The following is a 23,613-nucleotide window of genomic DNA, read 5'->3' on the forward strand; positions in this document are numbered from 1 at the left end:
GGCATCGTGTATTTCAAGCTTTGACTCTCTCAAAGTACATTCCAGGTACTTACATATTCATGCTAGCTCTTTCAAAGAGTATAGACTTCCGAATCAAGACTTAGAATGGGCTCCCAGCTCATGGAGAACTTAGATAGAAGACTGAACCGTTCAAGGCTCATTTGCAAAGTGGGAGATGCGTTTATATTGCAGAGTTGTTATGCACATTCAATTGGGTAACATTTGTAACCCTTGAGAGCGCTTGGCACGTAAAGTGTGCTCCATGTGAATTCCTTTCTCAAAGCATAAACTCTTGACCTGAGATGAAGTGGAGTGATGTTGAGCAAGTTAGTGGTTTGAGACTCAGTTTTCCCATCTGTAAAATGGAACCATAGTTCCCAACTTAAAGAAGTTTTATGCAGACTATAGTGAACGTAAAGTATGTACCACAGAGCCAGTTTACCTGGAGTGCAATAAGTAATTATTAATAATCAACATTTGCTAATGAGTGAATTTCCTTCTTTACCAATGAAGTGCCAAATATCACCCTATTAGCATTTCAGATACACTTAAAATATCACCACTTATTTCCAGTCTTCACTCCTGCTATATTTTGCGTGGGAATTTCCTCTAAGCTAGTTAAGGCTTAGGGGAAGAGGGAATAGGACAGAAAAGACTTGAATTTGGAGAAGGGAAGAGTTGCAAGGTCTTGCAGGTCTTGCAAGTCTTGCAAGACCTGGGGGTGAAAGCAAGGTCACAATTACCAACTGCCAATTCTGGCAATATTCGTTTTCCGGGCTTTAGCGGGCCTTCCAGGCCTTCTTTCCCATAGACAACTTGGCCGGCTGGCCATTGAGCTCACGGTCACATTCTTACCGGGTTTGTTTCTTTGTTTTCACGAATCTCCTTGCTAGCAAAAGCCTCATCTAACCCTGGGCTTTGGACACAAGACCCTGCCTTGACCTCAAGCTTTCACATATTCTGAATCCACTCCTCGTGTCCTGCTGGCCTCACCCCGTCACTGCCTTTGTGGTCTCGTCTCTTCTGCTTCCGCATCTCTCCAGACTTGCCCCTTCATCCCACTGTCACCCACATTCCCGTTGCCCACCCGTGCCAAGACCCCGTCTTCTGTTTGATCAGGCCGAGGGTTTCGAGATCCCAGGTCCGTGTCCCCGGTGAGAACACCACTTTGGAAGAGGAGGGCAGGCGGCAACAGGAGTGAACGTTTGCAGGGAAGAGCTCTCAGAGTGCCTGCTCATACCCTGAAGAATGTCAGCTTCAGAGTTTTGGGGGAAAAAAAAACAATTTGTCGATCAAGTCGCTTTTGGCTCTCTGTGGAGTTTTCCAAATTTCTTCTGGAAAGCCCCCATTCTGTGGCTGGGGGTAGGAAAACCCACACCTGGGAGGCCTGCTTGTCTTTTCCACGCCCGTCTTCATCCTGAGCATTCCTGAGAGGTACCGGCCGTCCTTGCTGGTGGCCCGGCCCCGGGCTCTGTGGGGAGGAACGCGGCCACACTCAGACATTCCAGCGGCTGCTCCAGGCGGGTGGCACTTCGTGAAGTCCTGGCCCACACCCTCTCTTTGGAGTGTTTGCTGGTGTTGCCATGGCAACCAAACACCCTTCCTTTATGCCACCCCCCTCCCATTCCAGTCAGCTCCGTCACCAACACCTCCGTCACGGGCCTTCTCACATCCCTCCCCAGTTGCCCGGGGACACAGAGCCTAGAGGGTGAGGATCAAGACCTCTTCCCCTGGCTGATACCCGGGAGTGAGACGGCTTGGAGGGTCCAGGGGGCTGACTGGCCTTTTCAGTCAGACCTTGGTGTAGACACAACAGATAACATGGAAGCCACAGAGTGCCGTGAAACGCTTCCCTTCTGTAACTGTATAGACACCCGAGCAGCTGAATGGTCTGTCTGAGAACACCACCAGGCTAGAGAGTGGGGATGAGACCTGCGCCTTATACCAGTTAGATCAAAACCCCGTGGGCTCAGAGGGGAGTTCAGGGAGGAGTCCCACTTCCATGAATGCCAACAAACTCGTGTCACAAGGAGCCTTGAAAGTGCACAGGCCCTGTGCCACCGTCATGCCTTCTCCACGGCAGGCACTGACTCTGTGCCAGTGACCCCAGGGGAAGAGGCACGATTGGACGCGTAAAGATTGCCGTGTGTTGTTCGTCAGCTGTGCTGGACGCAAGAAACACCGCAACCCCCTCATCGGCAAAACAAAACAAAACAATAGATCAAAGAACGGTCAAATTTTGCTGCTAGTTCAGTTCGCTCACCGTGGTGACCTAAGACAGATTCCAGGTTCCAGGGGTGACGGAAAGTGGCTCAAGCGAGCCACACGGCAGCATGCGGTAAGAAAAAAGACACACTGTGAGGGGCGCATGGGCGGCAGCCTGCTTGGGATTCTTTCTCCCTTTCTGTGTCTCTCTCTCTCTCAAAATAAATAAATAGACATTAAAAAAAAAAAAAAAAAAACAACAACCCAAAGATGCATTGTGGCTCGCATACTTAGCTGCTGTGCGGCCTTGGGCAAATTACTTACGACCTCTGAGTCTCCTCTGAGTTCAATGTAGACAGTCGCAGCATCTGTGCATAGGGTTCTCGTTGGGGTGATTAGACAAGAGAAGCCTTGCCAAGGTGCTCAGACAGTGCTTGGGACATAATAAGCAATAAACACACGTTATTTGCTGTTAAAAACAAGAGCCTCTTGGGGCGCCTGGGTGGCTCAGTTAAGCATCCAACTCCTGGTTTTGGCTCAGGTCATGATCTCACGGTTTGTGGGCTTGAGCCCCACACTGGGCTCTGCATTGACAGAATGGAGCCTGCTTGGGATTCTCCCTCTCTTCCTCTCTCTCTGCCCCTTCCCCAATCACTGTCTCTGTCTCTCAAAATAAATTAAGTAAACCAAAAACAACAACAGCCTCTTTAGCAACAAAAGAAATCTCACTAAACAGGATAAACCCTCTTAGAGGAAGCTCCGTTTCGAAGATACGAAAGGATCTTTTGTCACATAAAAAAGAATGCATAAATATGAACTTAGAACATGTTTTCTTGCCACCCTATGTTGTCGATGTTATCAAGAGAAAGCTACTGATAACATCAGGGACAAATCTGGCTCCATTTTAGTGTCCAAGGGGCACAGAAGAGGGCCAGGGAGTACCCCTGTTGATGCTTACGAGGTGTGTTCCAGGCATTGTGCTAAGTGCTTTCAAAAGCATCCTCTCCTGCAAGCCTCAGGCTGCCTGTGTGGTTTTTTAGCTACTGTGTCTCAGCTCAAACCCACCCTTTTGTATCCTGCTTTGCAATGCTGCTTTTGGAAAACTGCAAACATGGCTTCCTTTTTGTCTGTCAGTCCCATGTTAGGTTTTGTCCACAGGGGGCAGGAGAGGAGACTGGAAGGAAGGTGGAGGGAGATGGGATTGGTTCCTTCCTGTCTGCTTGCTGTTTGTGTCTATGCCATCCTACCAGTGGCTTTTCACCGTGGTAATAGCCCCGCATTATGGTCTCCATTATCTACATGTGCTCGAGGAACCTGCCTCGTTATGTTCTCACAAGAACCTTCCAGCACTGGGCAAAGAACCTCTCCTCCTCGGGGGCATCCAGCTTCTGTTAAACCAACTTCCCCTCTTTGTTCTTCTAGCCCAAGGGTAGGGGCTGCTTCCTACAGTCATTATTAGTACCTCTGTGCTATTTTGGGGTTTCAAATATTTTCGCTTTTCTGATCCTCCAGTATCTTTTAAACAAATCCCTATATTAAATTCTCCCTGTTGAAATCTTAACTGGATCCTAACTGATACACTGCTCAAGTGGCAGAAACAGATGAAGACTTTGAAATCCTTCGTTTTATGCCACCTAACATACCAAATTAACACCATTAAGACTATCTTAAAATACAGATTTAGAAATGAAAATGGCCGTTCAGAAAACATAAGTAAAATGCTGTTGAAATTGATTATGTAGTAATGGGGCCAGAAGGCCTCAGAAGTGTGTTTTTTGTTCTCACTCTATTTCCATTATCAGTGCACAATGAACCTGTATTCACTTTTGGATGTATCATAATTTATATACGATATATGACGCATACATCATAGATTTTCCTAAATAGTCCCGATTTCAGATAGTCTGTGCCAATTCTGCTTCGGCTAATTAGGGTGAACAAAAGAATGGCACACATCTTACTATTCATCATTTCCATACCCACGTGAGGCACTGATCATGGATCTCATCACTCTCTCTGGCTAGATACAGATGCATCCTCAGCATTCTTTTCAAATCACAGGCAGCCACTACCACTTGGCCAAATTTAGCACTCAAGTAGAAACCTATTCTCCAACCCTCTAATCAATCTTAGGGTTCATAGAAATTTTACTTTTAGCATCGAAATTTCATCTTCCAGATCATCACCCTAAAGAGCTACAACATTCCTGTGCCAAAAGATATATATGTAATAATTTTTAGTTTGAAGTATATATTAAGACCCAGTCAGGAAACGGCACACATTTTAGGTAATGCAACAGAGGAAGTTCCAATTAGAAAGGTTTTGGAATAAAAGGGCATGTAGAGAATTGTGGGGAAACCCAAAGATGAGCCGCAGCAGGAAGCAGCTCGTACTTTGAGAAGATGAGATAGTGCTGCCAAAGCCCAGGAGGTGGCGCCACCGGAAGGGAGTTGTAATCATGGCAGAGCTGGAGGAGTTCTGAGACCAGATAGGCAGATGGAATCATGAGGGAGATGCTAGAGACACTATCCAAGTCAGAGAGGGAGAGGTACCCTGGCTTGCTCCCTCCTGTCCTCCAGTCTTCCCCCAAGCGCCTCCATTGTCCTGGACCCCCTCCAAGTGTCTCTATTATCCCACTGGACTGGAAGCCTATTGACATGAGAGTCTGGGAAATGTAGTTTATAATAGAGTCGTCTCTATGTGACACGGAGCAGAGCAGCGGAAGGTTGGAAAAGGGATCTGAGGACAGACAGTTGGCTTTTGAGGACTGTAGGCATTACCATGTTATACTCAATAGTCACCAGGACAAATGCAGTGAGGGCATGTCCAATCTAGCCTTACTCTTGGGCACTTAGGTCCTGCGACATCACCAGGGCATTGTGTGAGTTCGTTTCATCTCTAAGCCGGTAGGTCTCAGAGCACTGTCTGACCCATGGGGCAGCAATAGCCTCAGGGTCACTTGACATCTGAATCCTTCTAAACAAAGGAAGTTGTTCCCAACTGTTAAGCACAGAACATAGCTGAGGTTCTCCTACCCGGAAAGGTTGTAAGGGATCGGCTACACCCGATTCACAGCGCTGTGTCAACAGGCATATTCATAAACTCTAACAAAGGGCACTTTTGGTGAAACATGATGTCAAAACCTGCCCATTCTTACAGGAATCAATCCAATTATAGCCTACACTGCAAAGTCCCAGAACAAGGAGGAATTTTTTTTTTTTCCTCACTTTGGAAAAGTGCAGACATGAGCCAAATCCTGGAGTCCCACATATATCCAGAGAAATTGTCAGCTATCCTACAGAATGCTGAGGTTTCATTTGACACTAAACCGCTCGTTAATTTGGCACAATAAATTAGGCACTGTTGACGGGAGGAGGGTTGGAGGCTGCAAGTTATCAAAATCAGAGCTGGGCCTGAATCAACAAGCCAAAGGATGCTGCCCTGAAGGGGCAGGAGGTTTTTCCCCAAGTTCTCTCTCAGATATCGGGTGTCACCATGCACGTATGTGCAACACAGAGACCAGGCCAAAGAACCACTAAAGCCCAATACAGGGCTACGCCGAACAGACAGAGCAGGAGTCACAATTTTTTAGCTCTGCATTACAGTCATGTGACAGACAACACACCAAGCCGAGACCAAATAAACAAAAAGAGACAATGTGCTTCGTTTGCACTCTGAGCTGTTTTCTTAACGGTAGCGGTTAAGTTTGCACTGATCCAGCCACCTTCTCTCCTACTGCCTGAGATAGGGTAACAGGCCAGTGACCTGGAAAAATCTCAACGGGAGGAGTTTTTCCCTTTCTAGGAAACACAGTGAGAAACAAACTCCTAGGAGGCAGTGGCAGTATGGTTTCACGGTGAGAGTCAGACACCTGTGGTTGAAATGCCTGTACTTGCCCTTAGCTGTGACCTTGGGCACGTCGTATCAGGTCTCTGACACTCTGCTTTCCGCTTAAGAGTAGTCATTTCACAAGACTCCCGTGAAGACTGAAGACTATTTTGCAGTGAAGCGTTTAGCACAAGTGCCTGGCACGCATTAGGTGTGGGATATGCACATCACATCCGGGAAGTTCCAAATGCAAAGGGACAGAGAAATAGTGTCGTTGGAAGAAACCCTTCCCTTCCAATCGTTCTTTTTGATTCCAAATTGCCTTCTCCTTTCTCTCTCTTTCTTTTGCTGGCCCTGGAGCACTCATCCCCACCCCTCAACCCAGGGTTTCCATGTAAGTTTCTGAGGTTCACCTGCTCAGATGTATTGGGATGAAGTGGCCATCTTTCTTTTTGCTCTCCTCTGTCGGAGCAGAGACTCAGCATGTTATGCATACATAGCCCAACCCGCACTTTCTACTACACTTTCCTCTCCTTTTTGTGGTGAGTTCATGCCTAGGGGAGGGCAACCTCGATGCTCTGTCACTGGCTGGCTGGAATAGGTTGTTTTTGGCCACTGATCCGATCCCCTTTATTTAACAGACCCCCTTAGTGGCTTAAAACAATAACTGTTTTATTATGTTGCATAATTCTGGGGTCAGGAATTCAGGCAAGGCTTGGCAGGGTGATTCTTCTCTTCCATGTGACATTGATAGAAGTTGCTGGGTGGTATGCAGCTGGCAGAGAGACTAATCTTGAGGGTCTAAGACAGCTTCAGTCACATGTCTGGTGCCTCAGCAGGAATGTCTAGAAGGCTGGCTCAGCTGGAGCCGTGGATCACAGTGCTTACACGTGACTCTCCAGCATGGTGGCCTCAAATTTCTTATGCGGTGGCTCAGAGCTCCAAAGGCAAGAGTTCCAGAGAAGGAGGCAGAAGCCCCAGGGCCTTTTATGACTCAGGCTGGGAAGTTACAGCATTATTTCCATCATAATCTATTGGTTAAAACAGTCAACCTGCCCAGCTTCAACGGGAGAGTCCGTAGAACACACGTCTAGGGGGAGGGTTTCGAACGATTTGTGGCCATGTGTGAAAACTGCCACAGTCTTCACCTCCAGATAGTTCCTGCTTGTATGGGGGAAACTGCTCTCATCACTACTTTGTGAGAGGGCCTACTAAGTGTGCAGACACTTAACGTCTGTTTTTGGGGGATAATGGGTGGCAGGAGAGAGAACATCTATTTAAAGTTACGTGGTAGAGAAGGAAAAAAAGTGGTTGAGTGCTTGGGCTGAGCACCATGAAGCATTTCATCCCGCTACCCTACCCCAAATGCCTCTACAGAGTCACAAGACAGGCAAGTATCAGGGAGGGCCTTTTGCAACATTGGCCTTAAACACCCAAGGTAAGTTTAGTGACTCCCACCATCCTGTACTTCTCTCTCATGGTTCTCTTCACCCCGGTAACGATGGACTCAATGTCTGACTTTCTCCATAAGATGCCAGGTTCTGCGATGAAGAAGCAGCTTGTCTAACTCAGCAGCACACGCTGGGCACCGGGCATCGTGTGTGAGATAGGGTAGATTCTCAGTAAATACGTTTCATTGGCTAATTATCTGGATGGTGCTAGAAAAGATGGGAATCACTACCGCCTAACGACACATTTATAATTGGCTGTGAGGTGTTTAACTTTTTGTTTTGGTTAGGATGGCGGGCTGTAAGGCACCTAAGGTGTAACGTTCGAAACTGGAGCAGTTCCCCGGTGGGTCCCCCCAGATCACTCTGACTGTTGACAGACACAAGGTAACATCCACACACCTGACACTTACTAACAGCTTTGTTTATTATTTAGTTGATTATTCCATTTTTTATAACCGTACAATAATTCTCTTTGAAACAATACTGTTATACCTGAAGTTGGTCACACGATATCCATTCTTCCTTCTATCGTAGTCAAGTGGGTTTTTTCCACACTCAGTGTTTTAATAGAACATCTGAATCTCAAGAAGTGTGCTTAACCAAAAATAATGAATGGACCGAACTCCATGGAAGATGACTGCATACTCAGTTAAAGGTCTAATGCTATTACGGTGGGTCACGTATGTTTAAGGGGAAATGCCAGGGTCTCAGGGGGAGCCCAGAGCCGGGAGAGGGTTGGTGGGTATAAGTGACTCCCTAAGACCTGTTTGTCAGCTTGGAAATTTGAGGTTTAATACTGGTCCGGTACCGTCACCCTTTTTAGTCAGGATGGGTTCCTCCAGGCACGCTTTGGGAAAGGTCACAAGGGCACGATCAACAGTGTTTTCCCAGGAGCCAAGATCCTGCAGTTAAATCCTCAGAGGAAGTTAGAATCCTGCCCCACTCATGCTGGCCTTCCTTGTAACTTGAAAGTGGATGATGGGACCCAGCCATAGCGTCTGTGTGTCTAGTATGTGTGTAATGTATGTGGATAGTGCGTGTGTGTGCGTGTGTGTGCGTGTGTGTGTAATGTAGGTGTGTATAGTGTATGTGTGCATATGTGTGCATAGTGTATGTGCATATAGTATGTGTGTGTAGTATACATAGATAGTGTGTGTATATATGATGTGTGTGTTGTGTATGTGTGTGTATTGTGTGTGCATAATGCATGTGTGTGATGTATATGTGTTGAGTGCATGTGTATAGTGTATGTGTATATGCGTGTATGATGTATGGGTATGTATAACTTTTGCACATAGTGCACGTGTATAGTGTGTTGTGTGTAACGCGTGTGTGTGTGCACGTCTCGTGTGTGTGTGTGTAAATGTATGTGTGATGAGTGTGGTGCGTGTGGTGTGCGTGTGTGGAGGTGTGTGTGGAGGTGTGTGTGCGAGCACACGTACCGCGAGGAGGGCACAAGGGGACACGGAAGGAGGAAGAGAGTCATGGAGAAGGAAGGGATGAAGGAGGCAGGGTGGGGCCCGAGAGGAAGACGAGAAATCGGATGCAAAGCTGGAGGGACCTGGGGGAGGAGGAGGGGAGACTGGGAGAGAATGAACCTCCTTATTTTAATAAACAGAAGGCGGGGGTCAAAGAAGTGTGACCCTGACGCCACTCACTGTCCTCCCTCCTCAGCCCGTTGGCTCATGGGGCCAGGAAGTCAGCGCAGCCCTGGCGGCCCCCACCACCCTGCACAGACCCCGTGTTCCGGGCAGACTTGAACAGACGGGGTAAGACGGCCTGTCTCTCAGCCTCGCTCGCCGGTTGGGGACCAGCTGCCTGTGGCACTGTCCTCCCTGGCGGAGGTCAACGATGTCCCTTTAGGCATCCCACCTGTGGCCCTGCACTGCCCATGAGCGGGAGGGCCGACTTTTCTGCTGGCCTTGGCTCCGGAAGTGGAGGAATTTCTGAGACAGGTACCTTCCAGAATTCGAGACAAATCTTTCAGTCTTTTTACGGGAAGACGCAGGGCGGGCTGTGAGGCCTCCCGAACCCGCAGCCTCACCCCAGGCCCCGCCGCCAGACCCCGGGGGAAGCTCTCTCCGCAGACCCCTTGGTCCCCAGGGGTGCTCCGGTGGCTGAGTTCAGGGTGCACCGTGGGCACATCTGTCCCAGGCAGGTGTGGCAAAGGGAAAGCTCTCTGGGCGGGTCCCTGTGGAGCTTAGAGAAGGGACAGCTGCATGCCACAGGCAAACTGGCCTGTTCCTGTCGGGGCCCAGGCAGCGGTAAAGGAGGCATCCGGGGCAAACCGCCTAATGGGGTTCCTCTCTTTGCCTGGGGTTCCTCATCACTGAAACGGAGGCGAGAACAGCACCTCCTTGGTGGTGGGGGCGGGAGGCTGTCCTGAGGATTCAGGGATGTACGAAGTGCTCAGAGCAGCTCTGACACACGGTAAGCACGAACGGGATCTTCATCACTATTTGGAAAAAACCCAGGAGAGTTCCATATCGTCCTGCATCTCTTTCCTGACCTTTCTCTTGTGTTTCCAAATGAGGAGCCCCGGTCAAAGGCAGGGTGACTGGAAGTGTGTGTCGAGGCCTCTGAGGTGTGTGGGCCACATGGCCCTCAAAGCTCTTACGGAAAGGCTGGCTTTCCTTTTAACTGGGCCACCACTTATATCTGTGGCTATCACACTAGGGTCATGGGACAGAGCCAAGAGCCCGGCCTCTACTTGCCTACACAGAACCTCGGCTACTCCCGGCAGCTGGATGGGAGGTGAAAACAGTGGTATTCTCCTGTGGATGGCCATCCAGAGAAAGGATCTGCAAAACTAGCGACATAATTAGGCAAATTTAGCAAGGGAGAAATGGACATTGGTTGCATGTGTGTGTGTGTGTGTGTGTGTGTGTGATCAGTAAGAGCTTTAGTTCACCGAAACACTGACACGGAGGTATCAGCCCTTCCTGGACCAGAGTGGGTGTCGGTCAGGCCTTCTCTGCCCAGGGTTAAGTGACTCGGACACTAAAGAGAATCCAGGCGTGGGACGTACATATGTGGTCTGGAGAAGTTCATCCTGGGGACACAGTTTTTTAGAATAATCAACTCTACTTCTTTTCTAGAATATGACTGCTAACTAGTCTCCCAGGCAGACTGTTTCAAAGGTGCATTTGACAGGTAGCATTTTGTCGCCTCTCAAAGATCGTATTGTCTGAAGGAGAGGCAGAGATCCACCAGAAGGAGATTTCATTCTAATCCTGTCTTAGAACGGGTGAGGACCTAAAAAATCCCAAAGGCCTGCTGGGACCCATGTTGGAGGCTCAGTTCACCTGAGAGGTGTGCAACAAGCAATAGGAAGGCATGGGGGAAACCATGAGACCCGCACAGAGGCCACCCTCCCAATTTCCTGTGGTCTTTGTGAGCAGAGCTTAGGCTCCCAGAGTGAGATGCTTCCTGAGGAATGCTTGAGGCCGGGGCCTGAGGCCAGGCTAGCAACTCTCTGACCTCATCTCTGTCCCCAGCTAACGGACTCAGGGACTCAGTGAGCACAGGGTGCCTCGACCTGATAGACCTTTCATGGGAAGCATGGCAGAACTCTTGAGCATTTTGATGAACCTCACGGGAAAAAAAAAAAATTAAATGAAACAAATCAACTGTAAAACAAGCCCCAAAGTAATCCCCTGCAGAGAAATACTGCACGAAGCTGCCGGACGGCAGCTGTACCGACCATGCAGATGGAGAATGTCATACCAAAGAAGTTCCACCGGGAGCAAGGATCAGTTTCTCCCTGGTTTAGCTATTGCCTCTCCCTGGTTTAGAGGTTTTAATGTTCCATTAAAAAATATTAAAAATCCACAAACCAACCCAGATGTTCCTCTCCTCTCTCCTGCTTCGTTTCGGCAGCCACACCATCTGGCTTCATGGCGCTAGATGTCCTTGCTGTCCCCATAGTCGTTGTAAGGGACGCTCAGGGTCTGCTCCTCGCACGTCTTCCTGAGGTCCCGGCTGAGCTCTGACCAGTCAAGTCCGTAGGGCTTGATCTCACTGTAGCGGCAGCCCAGGTACTTCAGGGAGCCACGTCGCAAGCTTATCTTGGGTTCCTGAAGGAGGCCATTGCACCAACTGCTGAGATCGCCTAGCTGGGAAAGGATGAGGCCAGCTTTCCTATGGATCAAGCGTGGAGGATACTACTATTAGTGTGAGACTTCATTATTTCTTTTAAAGCCTTATTTGTTTTTGAGAGAGTGTGAGCAGGGGAGGGACAGAGAAAGAGGGGGGCAGAGGATCTGAAGTGGGATCCACGCTGACAGCAGCGAGAACGACACGGGGCTCGAACTCACGAACCTCGAGATCTTGACCTGAGCTGAAGTCGGACGCTCAGTCGGCTGAGCCACCCAGGCAGCCCTAGAGTGAGACTTTTCAACTCCAAGAGGGCACAGTCTAGAGTGTTCTACCTGCTGGTCTAGCGTGGGCACTTAGAATAGGGGTCTTCCATAAATATCTGTCAAGCAACTGGTTGGATGGACGGATGGGCAGATCGAAGAACAGTCTGGCCGTGCCAAGTGGGACAGGCACCAAAACAAAAGAGAGAAACAAAATGCCATGAGGGAAAATAAAGAAGAGAAAACAACTGATATTTTAGTGGGAATTTATGCCCTTTTAAAATCATAGGGTTGGCAGTTTTGAAAGACAAATCAAATCCGTTTTCTTTACAGCCAGCAATTTACCGTCATCAAATGACAAATAATGCATTTGAGTGAGTATTTGCCTTTTCCAAGCTATTTCAGAACTAAGCAGAAACAGCTGATATACTGAACTTTGGAGGATATCAATGTAACGAATTATGCCCGTAGGGAGGTAGTGGCAGTGAACTAAGGGCCAAGACAGCAATGCCCTCGGGGCACACTGATGCAGGGCCGTTCTTGGGGAAAAGCAGACTCGCAGTGGCACCCGTGACCTAATTAGCCTTCAGGTGAGCTCATGCTCCGTTCCGCCTTCTACCTTGGAAGGCCAGGAGGCCATGGCCATTGCGCCCCAATCAAGAGAGAGAGGAACAGGAGGGGACGAGAGGGCACCTGAGCTGCTGCAGATCGCCAGGAGAGAGAGAAAGGAACAGAGGAGAGTGAGGCTGCCCCAAGTTCACGCACACTGGAGTGCAGTGATCCCTCTGGGCCGAGACCAGAGCCTGGGGGCCTCCACGAGCAGCCTCGGGAAGCAGGCCGTCCCCACAGTCCATCTCACTGGAGTACAGCCTTCTTCCCTGGGCCCATTTACAGTGTCAGAGAGAGGGGCTGCCTGACAGCCAGCTGTCAGACTCACCGCCTCTCTGGGCCCTTAGAAGCAGCGACGGAGCAACATTTCCCTCACTCAGCTGTGTTCCTCTCGTTCTACAAAGGCCTGAGTGCTCAGAGACCCACGGCATTTCTCGTTTGAAAGAGCTCGTGGGAGGCTATAAAATGCCGTCGTGAAAAGCTCAGTGAACAGCACCCCTTGCGGGATTTATCAGCGGCTAAGCTAACTTCTCATGTGAAGAACCACTCTTTTCTAATCCAATCAACAATTCTTTCCAGAAGATGGAAGTTTCTGCACTCCGTTCAGGATGACCTTTCAGAGAACAATAGCCACATTCATTTCATTTCTCCCCTCCTGTCTGGCTGTGACTACCACCGGGGGTGATCTCATTGCGTTCCCGGGAGGCCACGCTGAGAGGCACAGAGACGATGCTGGAGGAAAGGTGTGGAGATTCAGCAGCACGGTCAAGGGGCTGAGAGAGGGTGAGGTCATCGGAGGGCAGTGGTATTTTCTCCGATGTCAGTGGTGGGTCAGAGGAAGTCAGACACTCCTCCTGCCGCAGAAATTGCATCTGATGCAGACCATCTCTCCTCTGCCTCTCAGCCTCTGCAGTTTAGCCACGCAGGCTTCCAAAAGTCATCATCAACAGGGACTTTGGTGGCCCTTCCTCTTAATCTACCCCACTACATGTCATTAGTTGTTGACAAATTCTTGGAAGGTGAGAACAACCAATATCGTTCTCAAAGTATTTCAACCTGCAAGTCAATCTGGAGGCCTCCGTGAAAGTTAAGGGAACAGACTTATCTGCTCACAGGAAGTATGTAGCCCACCGCCCCTCTTCTGTTCACTCTCAAGACGAGCTCCAAAGTGGGCCGATGCATCTCAAGGCACAGCGCTCTTCCCTTCCTGTGGTTCTCCGAGATCCGTGACACTGGAAAGTAAAACTTGATTTCCACAAGCTAATGAAATTACACAGTGTTTTCTAATATATAGCCTTGGGAAACCAGCATCACACATGGAAGGGTCTCCAGGGAGGAGAGTCTGCGAAGAGAGTGTCAGGTCAGCAGCACGCCCTGCTTTACAGGGGGATCCACGCTTCTTCCCCTGCTCCCTTTCTTTATTAACCAATTTTTCTCCCGACTCTTGAGTTACAAGAGAGAAATTTTAAAAGCAATCCTAATGCCCTTGGAAATCAAGATGATATATGCAATGTTAGTGCTATTCAAATTGTGACATTTATGTTCCCTAACCAAGAACTGTATATATACACTCAATAAATGTCAGGAGGGAGGAAAGGGAGAAGGAAGGGGGGGGGGGAGCAGAAAGAAGGGAGGGAGCAGAGCGAGAGGGGGAAGGGAGGTGGGGGGAGAGAGGTGGAGAGAGGGGATATTAGGTATACGTAATAATAAGGGTAGGAGTAATAATGTATAGACCGGAGGGGACATATCTTAATGTGTATCTTCTCTCTAACCCAGGGTTTGCTTTTTACCGAAACTGAGACAAAACAAATGAAAAGCCCCTTATGTATTTCCCTCTGTGACATAGCTCTGGCATCTGTTTGCCCAAGGACCGCCAGTCTCTGTAAAATGCAGGAAATAATTTATGAAATGCAGAAAAGATTCTTCCTATACTTACACTTCAAATCATTGTATTTTGGAAGATACTCCTAAACTTCCTCCTTCTTTCAAAAGTAAGAATGCAGGAGGGAATGTCCTGAACAATGGTCTTCTACGAGAGTTTATAATTTCAGGTCACGAGAAGCACTCTGACACTGGGCCTCCCTCCAGGTCGCTCAGAGGTCAGATGGGTGGGACAGCTTCTGGGTGATACCTTCGTGCAGCCTATTGGCAGGAGTGCAAAGATTCTTCAAGTGCTAGAGGATTCCATTGTGTTGATTGTCTTCATTTTCTTTCCTTCTTTTTTTTTTCTTAGTCCTTGGCTCTCCCCTTTTTTCTTTATGAACTCCTAACTAATTCAAGGACATACAGGTGCCAACATTCCATGTGAAAAGCCTCTTACACCGTCTATCTGAACATTCCAGTGCTTCCGCTGAAATCTGTTTTTCTTGGAATATATAGCCATGATGTAGAAACAAAATGAAGTTAGTATCTGCACACATCGTCCCCATTTGTCTCTTTCTAAGAATGTTATCTGAGTTGTAAAACCTATAAGCAGTAGGGACTGAGTATTGAAAAGTTGCAGCTTCAGGGCCAGGGAAACACTATATTGTCCTAACTTTGGCCTATCAAGATAGCTGTCAAGGTGGATACTGACCATCACCACGCTGTCTTTCAAAAGAATGTGCAGTTGAGCTGGAAATACGCCTGTGCAATGCATATTGCATAAGCAAAGTTCATATGCAATAAATATGTTTGGATAACCCCTTCAATAAAATTCCTAATTTTCTTTCACAGGACTAGGCTTCTGGCTCCTACTGTGTTTTAGCATTTGGAATGACATGTCAGCGTGAAAAAGAGGCGGGTAAAACAGGTCAAGGGCAAAGATTTTTTTTAGAGTTCAAGAAATGTATTCATGACTTGGCTGCTTAAATACAGCTTATCCAAAACTAATCTATATGAACTGGGCTGTGTAAAAGCACAGAACTTCCTTCTACAAGCAACTAAGCTCACCCAGGAAATCTCTGTGAATTCATGGATTCAGTATTATGGTGTAGGAGGTACCAAATTTCAAAGAGCTGAGGTCTTTCTGAGAGGCAATGAAGTTTATTAGTTACCTGGGGCCCAGTTCATCCTCACACCGCCAGGTGAATTCTCCAAAACTCTCATAGTGCTGGTTGTAGTGGTAGAGGACTCGGTGTAGGGTTGGAGAACCCAGATCCAGGAGGGTGTTATAGGCCGTCTGTTGCTCCTTCCCACTGGTGTAGCCATTGAAGAGATTGTAGATCTTATCTGCTATCTCTGAGGAGAACAACAAAGGTAAATAAATAAGATTTTTAACGTTTGTGTATACACGTGCAACATATGAGTGTGCACGTGTATGCAGATGTGTGTAATACATATCCGTGTGTGTGTGTGTGTGTGTGTGTGTGTGTGAGACAGAGAGAGAGATGTTGCTTAAATACCAAACCTGGAGGCTGGAGACAGGGGTTTGAGTAACTCACTTTATCTCTGCCCCATTGTTTGTAGCTCTCTTTTCTATAAAATGAAAACCTTCAAATGGAATATTGCTGAGGTCAATTTCAGTTAGAATAGTCTCTGTCTTTGCCCATGTTTCCTGAAAATACAGTGCCTGAGGCAAAAGACTTCAGATTAATACTTTATTGGCAAGTGCAATCCCAGGGAAGCTGGAAGGAGGGAGGAAGGAAATGAAGCGAGAAAGGGGGCTGAGTGACTCTAAGGGAAGTGTGCTAAGGGAGCAGGTGGTACATTTTGCAGGACAGGATGTATGAAGCTACCAGAGCCCCACCAGTCTGTCCCAGGAGAATGGAAGACTTTACCCCCAGCTCCCATCTGTGAATGGTCTGCAGGGACTTCTCACATTTGTCTTCATGAGCCATTAGCTCTCCCGCACTTCCGGCTTGCATATGCTTGGGTACCAAACGGGTCCTGCAAAAGCTACTGGGAATCCCTGGGTGGCAGGGGGTAGAGATTTGGCTCAGGGATGAAGTGAGGTAGTCAGGCGATGCCAGGGCAGCGTGAAGAACCCGGAGCGGTGAATGGTCGCAATTTCTAAGGCAACCTTGGCCCCACGATTAGGATTTCAGGAACACCAAGCCTTTGCAAGCCCACCCCCCCCCCCCGACCAGATATGAAGACACGTTTGCAGATCTGTGGTGACACAGAAATTGAATCCAATACATCCTGCAGCTCCAAATGAGTAATCCTTCGGTTTAATTTAGAACTCTTATATTTCTCCTCCAAGGCATACATTGCTAAGACTGAACTTGGTGATGTGGCAAAGTGGCAATGAATTTGTATAGCCTTGGCATTTTTCCTACGGAGCTCCAAGCACTTTATCATTAAATGTTTTCGTATTAAACCTGTCAGAAGGGAGATTTGTTCACATTTCCTTCCTAAACAGCTGGGAACTGAGATCTGGAGAGCAGAACTGTGTCTCAGATCCAATGTTAAATCTGAGGATGAAGAAACTAAGTCTACAGGTTTCTGAGACAGAACTTTGCCCACTCGACCTCCTGTTAGCCAAAAGGCATAGCAACCCGATTCACTGTCACAATTCCAAGTGAATTCAGGGACTGTTGGTAATGGCAGTCATTGTTGTAGGAGTTTTATGGGTTGGAAGGAAGAAAATTTCTACTCCTACTCTGTCCAGGCATGGCAATGATTTCCTTACTTTTCTATCTTGCCCATCGCCTATGAGGACGGGGGCCAGAGCTTCTTCCACGTCCTGAGTGCCCAGCACAGGGCCAAACAACATAGTAGTTAAAGAACATCTTAGCTAAAAGAATAGAACTCATGATCTATCCAGTGATATTTCTCTATCCCACGCTCTACCAATCCTTTAGCGATCAAACTCTGATGGCCAGCACCTTAACTGCATTAAAAATAACTTCAGTCCAGAAATCCACTGAGATATTCAGGATTTTTAAATTCTCAGGTTGTTAAAATAGGATCAAGAGGTAAAGTGGACAGTGACTTAGAATAGAACGATCTATAGTACTTCTAGTTACTTATTAATGGTCTCTTGATTGTCAAGAAATTTACATATATAAATTCTCATCCTTACACCATCACTGCAAGATGGATACGAATGTCTGTATCCTACACACGAGGACATTCGGAGAGAGGCCAGGTCACCCACCCAAGGTCACATAGCCAGTGTGGGCTGGAGTCAAGATTTAAAACCACGTCTGTCCTCCGTTACTCTTTGGCACTAATGCTCAGGGGATTGGAGTGTTTCACCAATCTGAGACACAGGAGGCAGAATCCTGGTGGGTGCACATCTGAGGTGACTGTTTCTAGTAGACCCATAGGTGGCCCCTAGGTGTCGAGAAAGAGGGACTCCCAGTAAGTGTGCAGGGAGCCTGTCATTTCTGGAGCCGAGACAGACAGGAGCAGAGAGACTGGTCTAAGGGCCGTATTGTTTGCAGTGAGAGGAGGGGAACGTGTACTGAGCGAAGAAAGACCAGGGGAGGAAGAAGGTGGGCGATCAGACCAGAGCCCACATAGGGAGGGCTGGGGTTCTGTTTATTGATGCCTCTCTGTTCTTATTTCTGGTGATGGGAAATAGCGTCCCTGGCCCCAGGCCCTGGTTATGACTGTCTCCGCAGAGCAACGGAGATGGCTGAGAAGGTGTTTTCGGGTGTATTTACTATTCTCATAACACAACAGTAATATCCAACTAGAGAAGGCTGATGCGTTCCATTAGCAGCAGCACGTATGCCTGAGGCCAGGTGGGAGAGGCCCGGATGCCACCATAAATCTCCTAAAACCAAGATAATCTAACTCCAGGGTGTGCTTACAAGCCTACATCAGTAAGCGCGATGCTATATTCAGAGGGATCTATATGCTAGGTTCCTGGCGCGTGAGTATTTCTGGTTCCTCCTATTTCCACGGACGAAATTTAGAGACGTTATTTCATTAACTTTCATAGCATCTCAAGAAGTCATTAACTCAAAGAATGGAAAAGAATACAAGGTATTTTTAGTTATCATTTTACCCAGCTTTCAGCTTCACAGAAGTCTTGGGTTATCCAAAACAGGGATATGTCCTTCCTCTCTTTAAAATGCATGGTGTTCAGGAATACTTAAAATGCAGGTGGAGGGATGGCAGGGAGTCTACAGACATAACTCATCACAAAAAATCAAGCTGAGTTACTAGTTCTTAAAAGGGAAACGATACCTCTTAGGGAGCAGAATAAACCACCAGGGCTGGGACTTAAGCCCTCAGACGCAGCGGATGGTTAAGAACAGGCACCGTGGCATATAGCATCATATGAAGGTGAGTTCCACTACACTAGCTGTGTGGCCTTGGACAAATTACTTAACCTCTCTGGGTCTTAGTTGACTTTTCTGTTCTGTGACGGTGAATAATATACACCTTCCAAGATTATTGCGAGACTAAGCGGTGTTAAACATAAAGCCTTTCTTCAGCACAATGTCTGGACACAGTAAGCATACATGTATTCATCCATTCAATACAATCACCATGTACTTGGTATTTTTCTAGGCACTCAGGCTACATCAGGGAGAAACTGACAGAAGTCCTCACCCTCAAGGCGCTACGGTCCAGTGGTAGGAGGCATTTAGGGGAGCAACAACCATAGCAAGTACCATAGAGTCTGTAAAAAAGTGGGAGAGAGTCAAGCGGAAGAAGGAAGAATGGGGGAGTTGTGTGGGGCCCTGAGATTTTTCAACACGTGGCCATGATAGGTCTTATTTTTTTTAACGTTTATTTATTTTTGAGCGACACAGAGAGACAGAGAACGAGCAGGGGAGGAACAGAAAGAGAGGGAGACACAGAATCTGAAGCAGGCTCCAGGCTCCGAGCTGTCAGCACAGAGCCTGATGCAGGGCTCGAGCGCACGAACCACGAGATCATGACCTGAGCCGAAGTCAGTTGCTCAACTGACTGAGCCACCCAGGCGCCCCACCATGATAGGTCTTATTGCAAAGATGACCCTGGAGCCAGGACCTGGAGGTCTTGGGAGGGGATGAGCTGCAGGGAGACGTGGGGAAGAGCATGTCAGGGAGAGGCAAGCCAGCACAGAGCTCCTAGGCTATGGCGGGCAGCATATCTGAAAACAGCAAATAAGCCACCATGTTTGGAGTAAGATGAGTGAGAGTCGAATGATGGTGGATGTTATTTTATTATTATTATTTACTATTATGATTATTACTGGTTCATCACTGGATCAAGCTTTTCCCAATGCCATGAGAGAGATACTGAAACACAGGAGTCCAAGAGACTGTGGGAAATAGTCTTATTTGAACGAGGGGGGGCGGATTCCTGGGGCAGAAGTGAACTTTCTTATACCCCAGCAGTGGCTGCTCTTTTTTTTGTTTATTTACTTTTGAGAAAGAGAGAGAGACAGAGAGAGACAGAGATTGAGCACTAGGGCGTGAGAGCGGGGGAGGGGCAGAGTGGGACAGAGGATCCAAAGCAGGCTCCACGTTGACAGCAGAGAACCTGATGTGGGGCTCGAACTCACCAACTGCAAGATCATGACCTGGGCCAAAGTCGGACGTTTGACCCACTGAGCCACTCAGGTGTCCCAGTGGCTGCTCTTTTTACTATGAAATAAATAAGAATCTTGGAAGCATCTATACCTCCTAATGGCTTCCTTGCTGCTATAACGAAAGTTCCTTGAATGGAGGTCCTAAGGCACCATTGTCATGAGTCCCTGGGTCTGTCTGGCCCCACAATGAAGTCACTGATCACAGAATTCTATATGAAAACATGAGGGCAAGGAATCCCACCTGGCTTCTATCTTTGTCCTTCTTGGCACTGTCCACACCGCCCACCCCCACCCTCCAGCCTCTGTCCCCTTCCCCTGCAGCCTCTCACCTCCCCCGGCTGCTCTGTGCTGCCTTCACACCCGTGATTCTCAGCCCTGGGAATAAAATTTGATTCTCCACCTGGAAGGCCTGTGAAAAACACAGATTAATGGTTCCTCTGGAGTTCCTGATTCAGTAGGTCTCAGATGGAACCTGAGAATTTGCCTTTCTAGCAGGTTCCAAGGTGAGGCTGCTGCTATTGGTCTGATCACACTTTGAGAACCACTGCTCTAGACAAATTAATTCTCTCAAGGGTTTCCTTGCTTCCTCTGGGACCGGCAATATGGCAAATAGCTCTCCCTTTCCCCTTGACCTTGGCAAACGTTCCTGATGTCCCTGTGTTGGCAGAAACCTTCCTGAAGCATTCTCCCACACAGAGGAATCCTCCCATGCCCCCAGAGAAGGGCAGCCTCTCAGCCTCTCACGAGTACTTGCAAACAATTTACTGCTCTCTCCGTACATACATAAACGTCCCTCCACCTTAGAAACTCACCTGCCTCTCCCTATTTCCCCCTGCTTATTTCCTGACCCTTCTTCCACGAAAGAATCTGGCATCTAATCCATCTTTTCCACCTCATTTCTCATCACCATTTAGGGCAACTTCACTGTCGACATGAAAGTCCTCTTTAAGACTAGATCCCCCAGCCATCAGGAGTCCATTATCCTGTCTGAGACCTTGTCCAGCTTTGTCCCAGTAAATCCCAGGATCACATGCTGTCAACACAACCTCCTCTCAAACTTCCTGTACTTCTTCCTGCCGTCAAATCCGTCCTTCAGCGATGGAAACCACCGCTCACTTCAGGCATCGGCTCTGTCTGCCTCCTTCTCTACCTGGCACCATCCACATGGCCCATGGCCTGTGCCCTCAGCCGGCTTGCTCCATCCTTTGTCTCTTCTCTGTCTTCACACAGGCTCCTGGGATCTGCTGGGGGACAGTCACAAGCCACTGAGCTAGGTGGTTCTGCTCGTGCTCCGTTGGCATTCTCAACACACCCCTGCCCAGCCCTTCTCACAACATATGACGCCTAGCATGACCTCTTTCTCTCCTGTCCCACATCCAAGCCATCAGCAAATCCTCTTGGTCCTACCATCAAAATAACTTAGGACCGGCCCACTCGGCACCACGGCCCTCGCAAGCGTCCCCTCTCCTCCGTCACTGCCACAGCCTTGGCTCCCCACTTCTATCTCGGACCTGCTATCTGGAGTCCACTCTCAGCACAGCAGATGAATGCTCCCGGACAATGTGAAGTCCAATCACGTCCCTCTTCCGCTTGAAGGGCTCCATTGCTTCCCTTCCGAATCCCAGGTTGAATCCTCAGCCCTGCACTGGGGCCCCACGGGATCCGCCCCACAGTCCCTCTGAACTCCTCTTTGCCCTCTCTCCTCCCCATCCCTCTCCACCATGGGGGCCTCCTTCCACATCTTTAAACACACCAAGCATCTCTTTCGTGCTGTTCCTCCTTCTGCAATGATTTTCCCCCAGTATCCGCATGTATTCTTCTCCACCCTCTTCCCAAACCATGCCAGTTAAGATTCTGCCCTCAGCTTGGAGACCAGGCTGGTCTTATCGTGGACACTAGCTCGTTCTTCCCGGGAAGGGTGCTTTCAGGAGAACATGACGAGAAACTCACTGGCTCAGTGGCTTTAGTGTCATGATGTGGTAAAAATTCTTCATAGGAAAAGTGTGCATACAAGGAATAGAGTCTAGCTTCCTGCTGGGTAATTAGGAGCCGAGGTCATGCTCCGGGTCACTTAAAAGGTAATTCCCATTTGTTACTAGATTTAAACTCAGACCCAAGTGAGTTATATTTATGACCACCATCTGGGTTTGAAGGAGGCAAAGCATATGGTTTTTTGGTACAGCTGCTAGAACTGTCTTAATTTGTGAGGATCCCCTCAATTAGTCCAGGCCATTAATCTGCACGTTTGCCCCCTACAGGACCCCCTTTTGGCTGAAGAGTAAAAGCACCTGGTGACGCTGTGTCATTCTCTCAGCAATAAATTGACTCTCCTGCTCCCAGCTGGTCTGCTGGGCTTCCAGATACTCTGCTCTGTCAGGGAGCCCAAGGGGGCAGCCGCACGTCTTGATTCACTTTGGGGGCTGAATTAACCCAAAGGAGCCCCACAGAGAAGCAGAACAGTGGTCTCTCCCAGGCCAGCTCTCTACGTTGGCCATTCTTTGGTCCAGTGTCGTGGTCTATCCACCTGTTCCCGCAGGTAGCACTGTGCTACAAATCTCCTACCTGCTGATCCCGCCCCTGATGCCCCACCAGCCTGCGGCCTCTTCCGCAGGCAAGTCCAAGGGGCCCACTTCTGCTGGCAGAGACATCAGCAAATTTTCCAAAACAGAAATAACTGGGGCACCTTCCCACAACCTGCTCCTCTCTGGCTTGGAGTAAGAAATCAACAGCGATGACATAAGGGGGCCGCCGGTCCTGTCCAGATAGCCTCTCATTGCAACCCCAGACTCTGGTTTCATCATCTAGGGATTTCGAGACCTTCCAAAGTCATTTGGTCCATACCCTATCAGCCAGGCAGTGCTCACTCTGGAGAGAAGTGTCCCAGTGGATTCTCATAGTTCTAAAAAGGGGGATTTTTCCCCCCGCCACCTAACTTGAACACTCTGCTTAAAATGTAGGTCTTTTATTCATTCAAAGACAGGTTTTCACTCTTTTACACAATGACCTTCTAAATATCTAATTTAACATTATAGGCAAAGTGGGAACTGATGTCAAATAATGGGTCTGAGTGCTGAGGCTGTTAGCTGCTCACTTTGTGACCCTGGTCAGCTGTTCACTCGGCTCCGAATCTCAATTTCTGCACCCATAAAATGGGGGCAATATTCTATCCATTCAGTAAATGCTTACCGGGTCCCTATCGGAAAGCAGACTCCGCATGGTAAGCGGCGGCATTTCTGTAGTCACGGAGACTTTGAGGCTGGTATTCTAAGCTGAGCCTGTTTCATCCAGAGAAATGTTGTGGCCAAGCAATTTGCTCATACCCCTTACATCACCTCATTTGGGCTCCTGACTCCAGTTCTATCAGGTTGGCCATGAGGGGTGCCATCTTAGAATGTATGTTCCCTAACATTTACTGCACCGTTCCTATGGGATGGGCACGAGAAAAAGACTTAAAGTAAATTCACTCATTTGACTCTTATTAGACTCTTATCAGGTAGGGTAGTCTTATCACTTCCCCCATTTTATAGATCAGTAAACGGAGACATGAGGTGAGGTCAGCTGCTCAAGGTCAAGTAGCCAGCAGATCAGGAATCTGAACCTGGATGGTCTGACTCCAGAGCCTAAATTTTCCTGTCACCAGTCAGTCACCATGCTGCCTTCCTTCGAAGCATTAGGGACGTGACAGCGAGCCAACAAAGCAGATTCC

General features: G+C 48.3%; 1 protein-coding gene across 6 annotated transcripts in view; it reads right to left on the reverse strand.

Annotated features, from left to right (window-relative positions):
• Window positions 1-9,648: 9,648 nt before the first annotated feature.
• ASTN1 (astrotactin 1) overlaps window positions 9,649-23,613 on the reverse strand; it is a 302,845-nt gene continuing 288,880 nt past the window's right edge. For 4 of the 6 annotated variants that reach the window (XM_019821665.3, XM_019821664.3, XM_019821666.3 and 1 more), the window contains 2 exons: window positions 15,487-15,670; window positions 9,649-11,624 (listed from right to left, as the gene is read on the reverse strand). In XM_019821665.3, the coding sequence (XP_019677224.3) occupies window positions 11,387-11,624; window positions 15,487-15,670 (422 nt within the window). In that variant the 3' untranslated portion in view covers window positions 9,649-11,386. Of the gene's footprint in view, window positions 11,625-11,796; window positions 12,010-14,383; window positions 14,817-15,486; window positions 15,671-23,613 lie in introns of those variants that run through there. The other 2 variants (XM_019821667.3, XM_019821668.3) reach the window with 2 other exon arrangements.

Source organism: Felis catus, chromosome F1 (genome assembly GCF_018350175.1).
Source record: "Felis catus isolate Fca126 chromosome F1, F.catus_Fca126_mat1.0, whole genome shotgun sequence".
NCBI lineage: Eukaryota > Metazoa > Chordata > Mammalia > Carnivora > Felidae > Felis > Felis catus.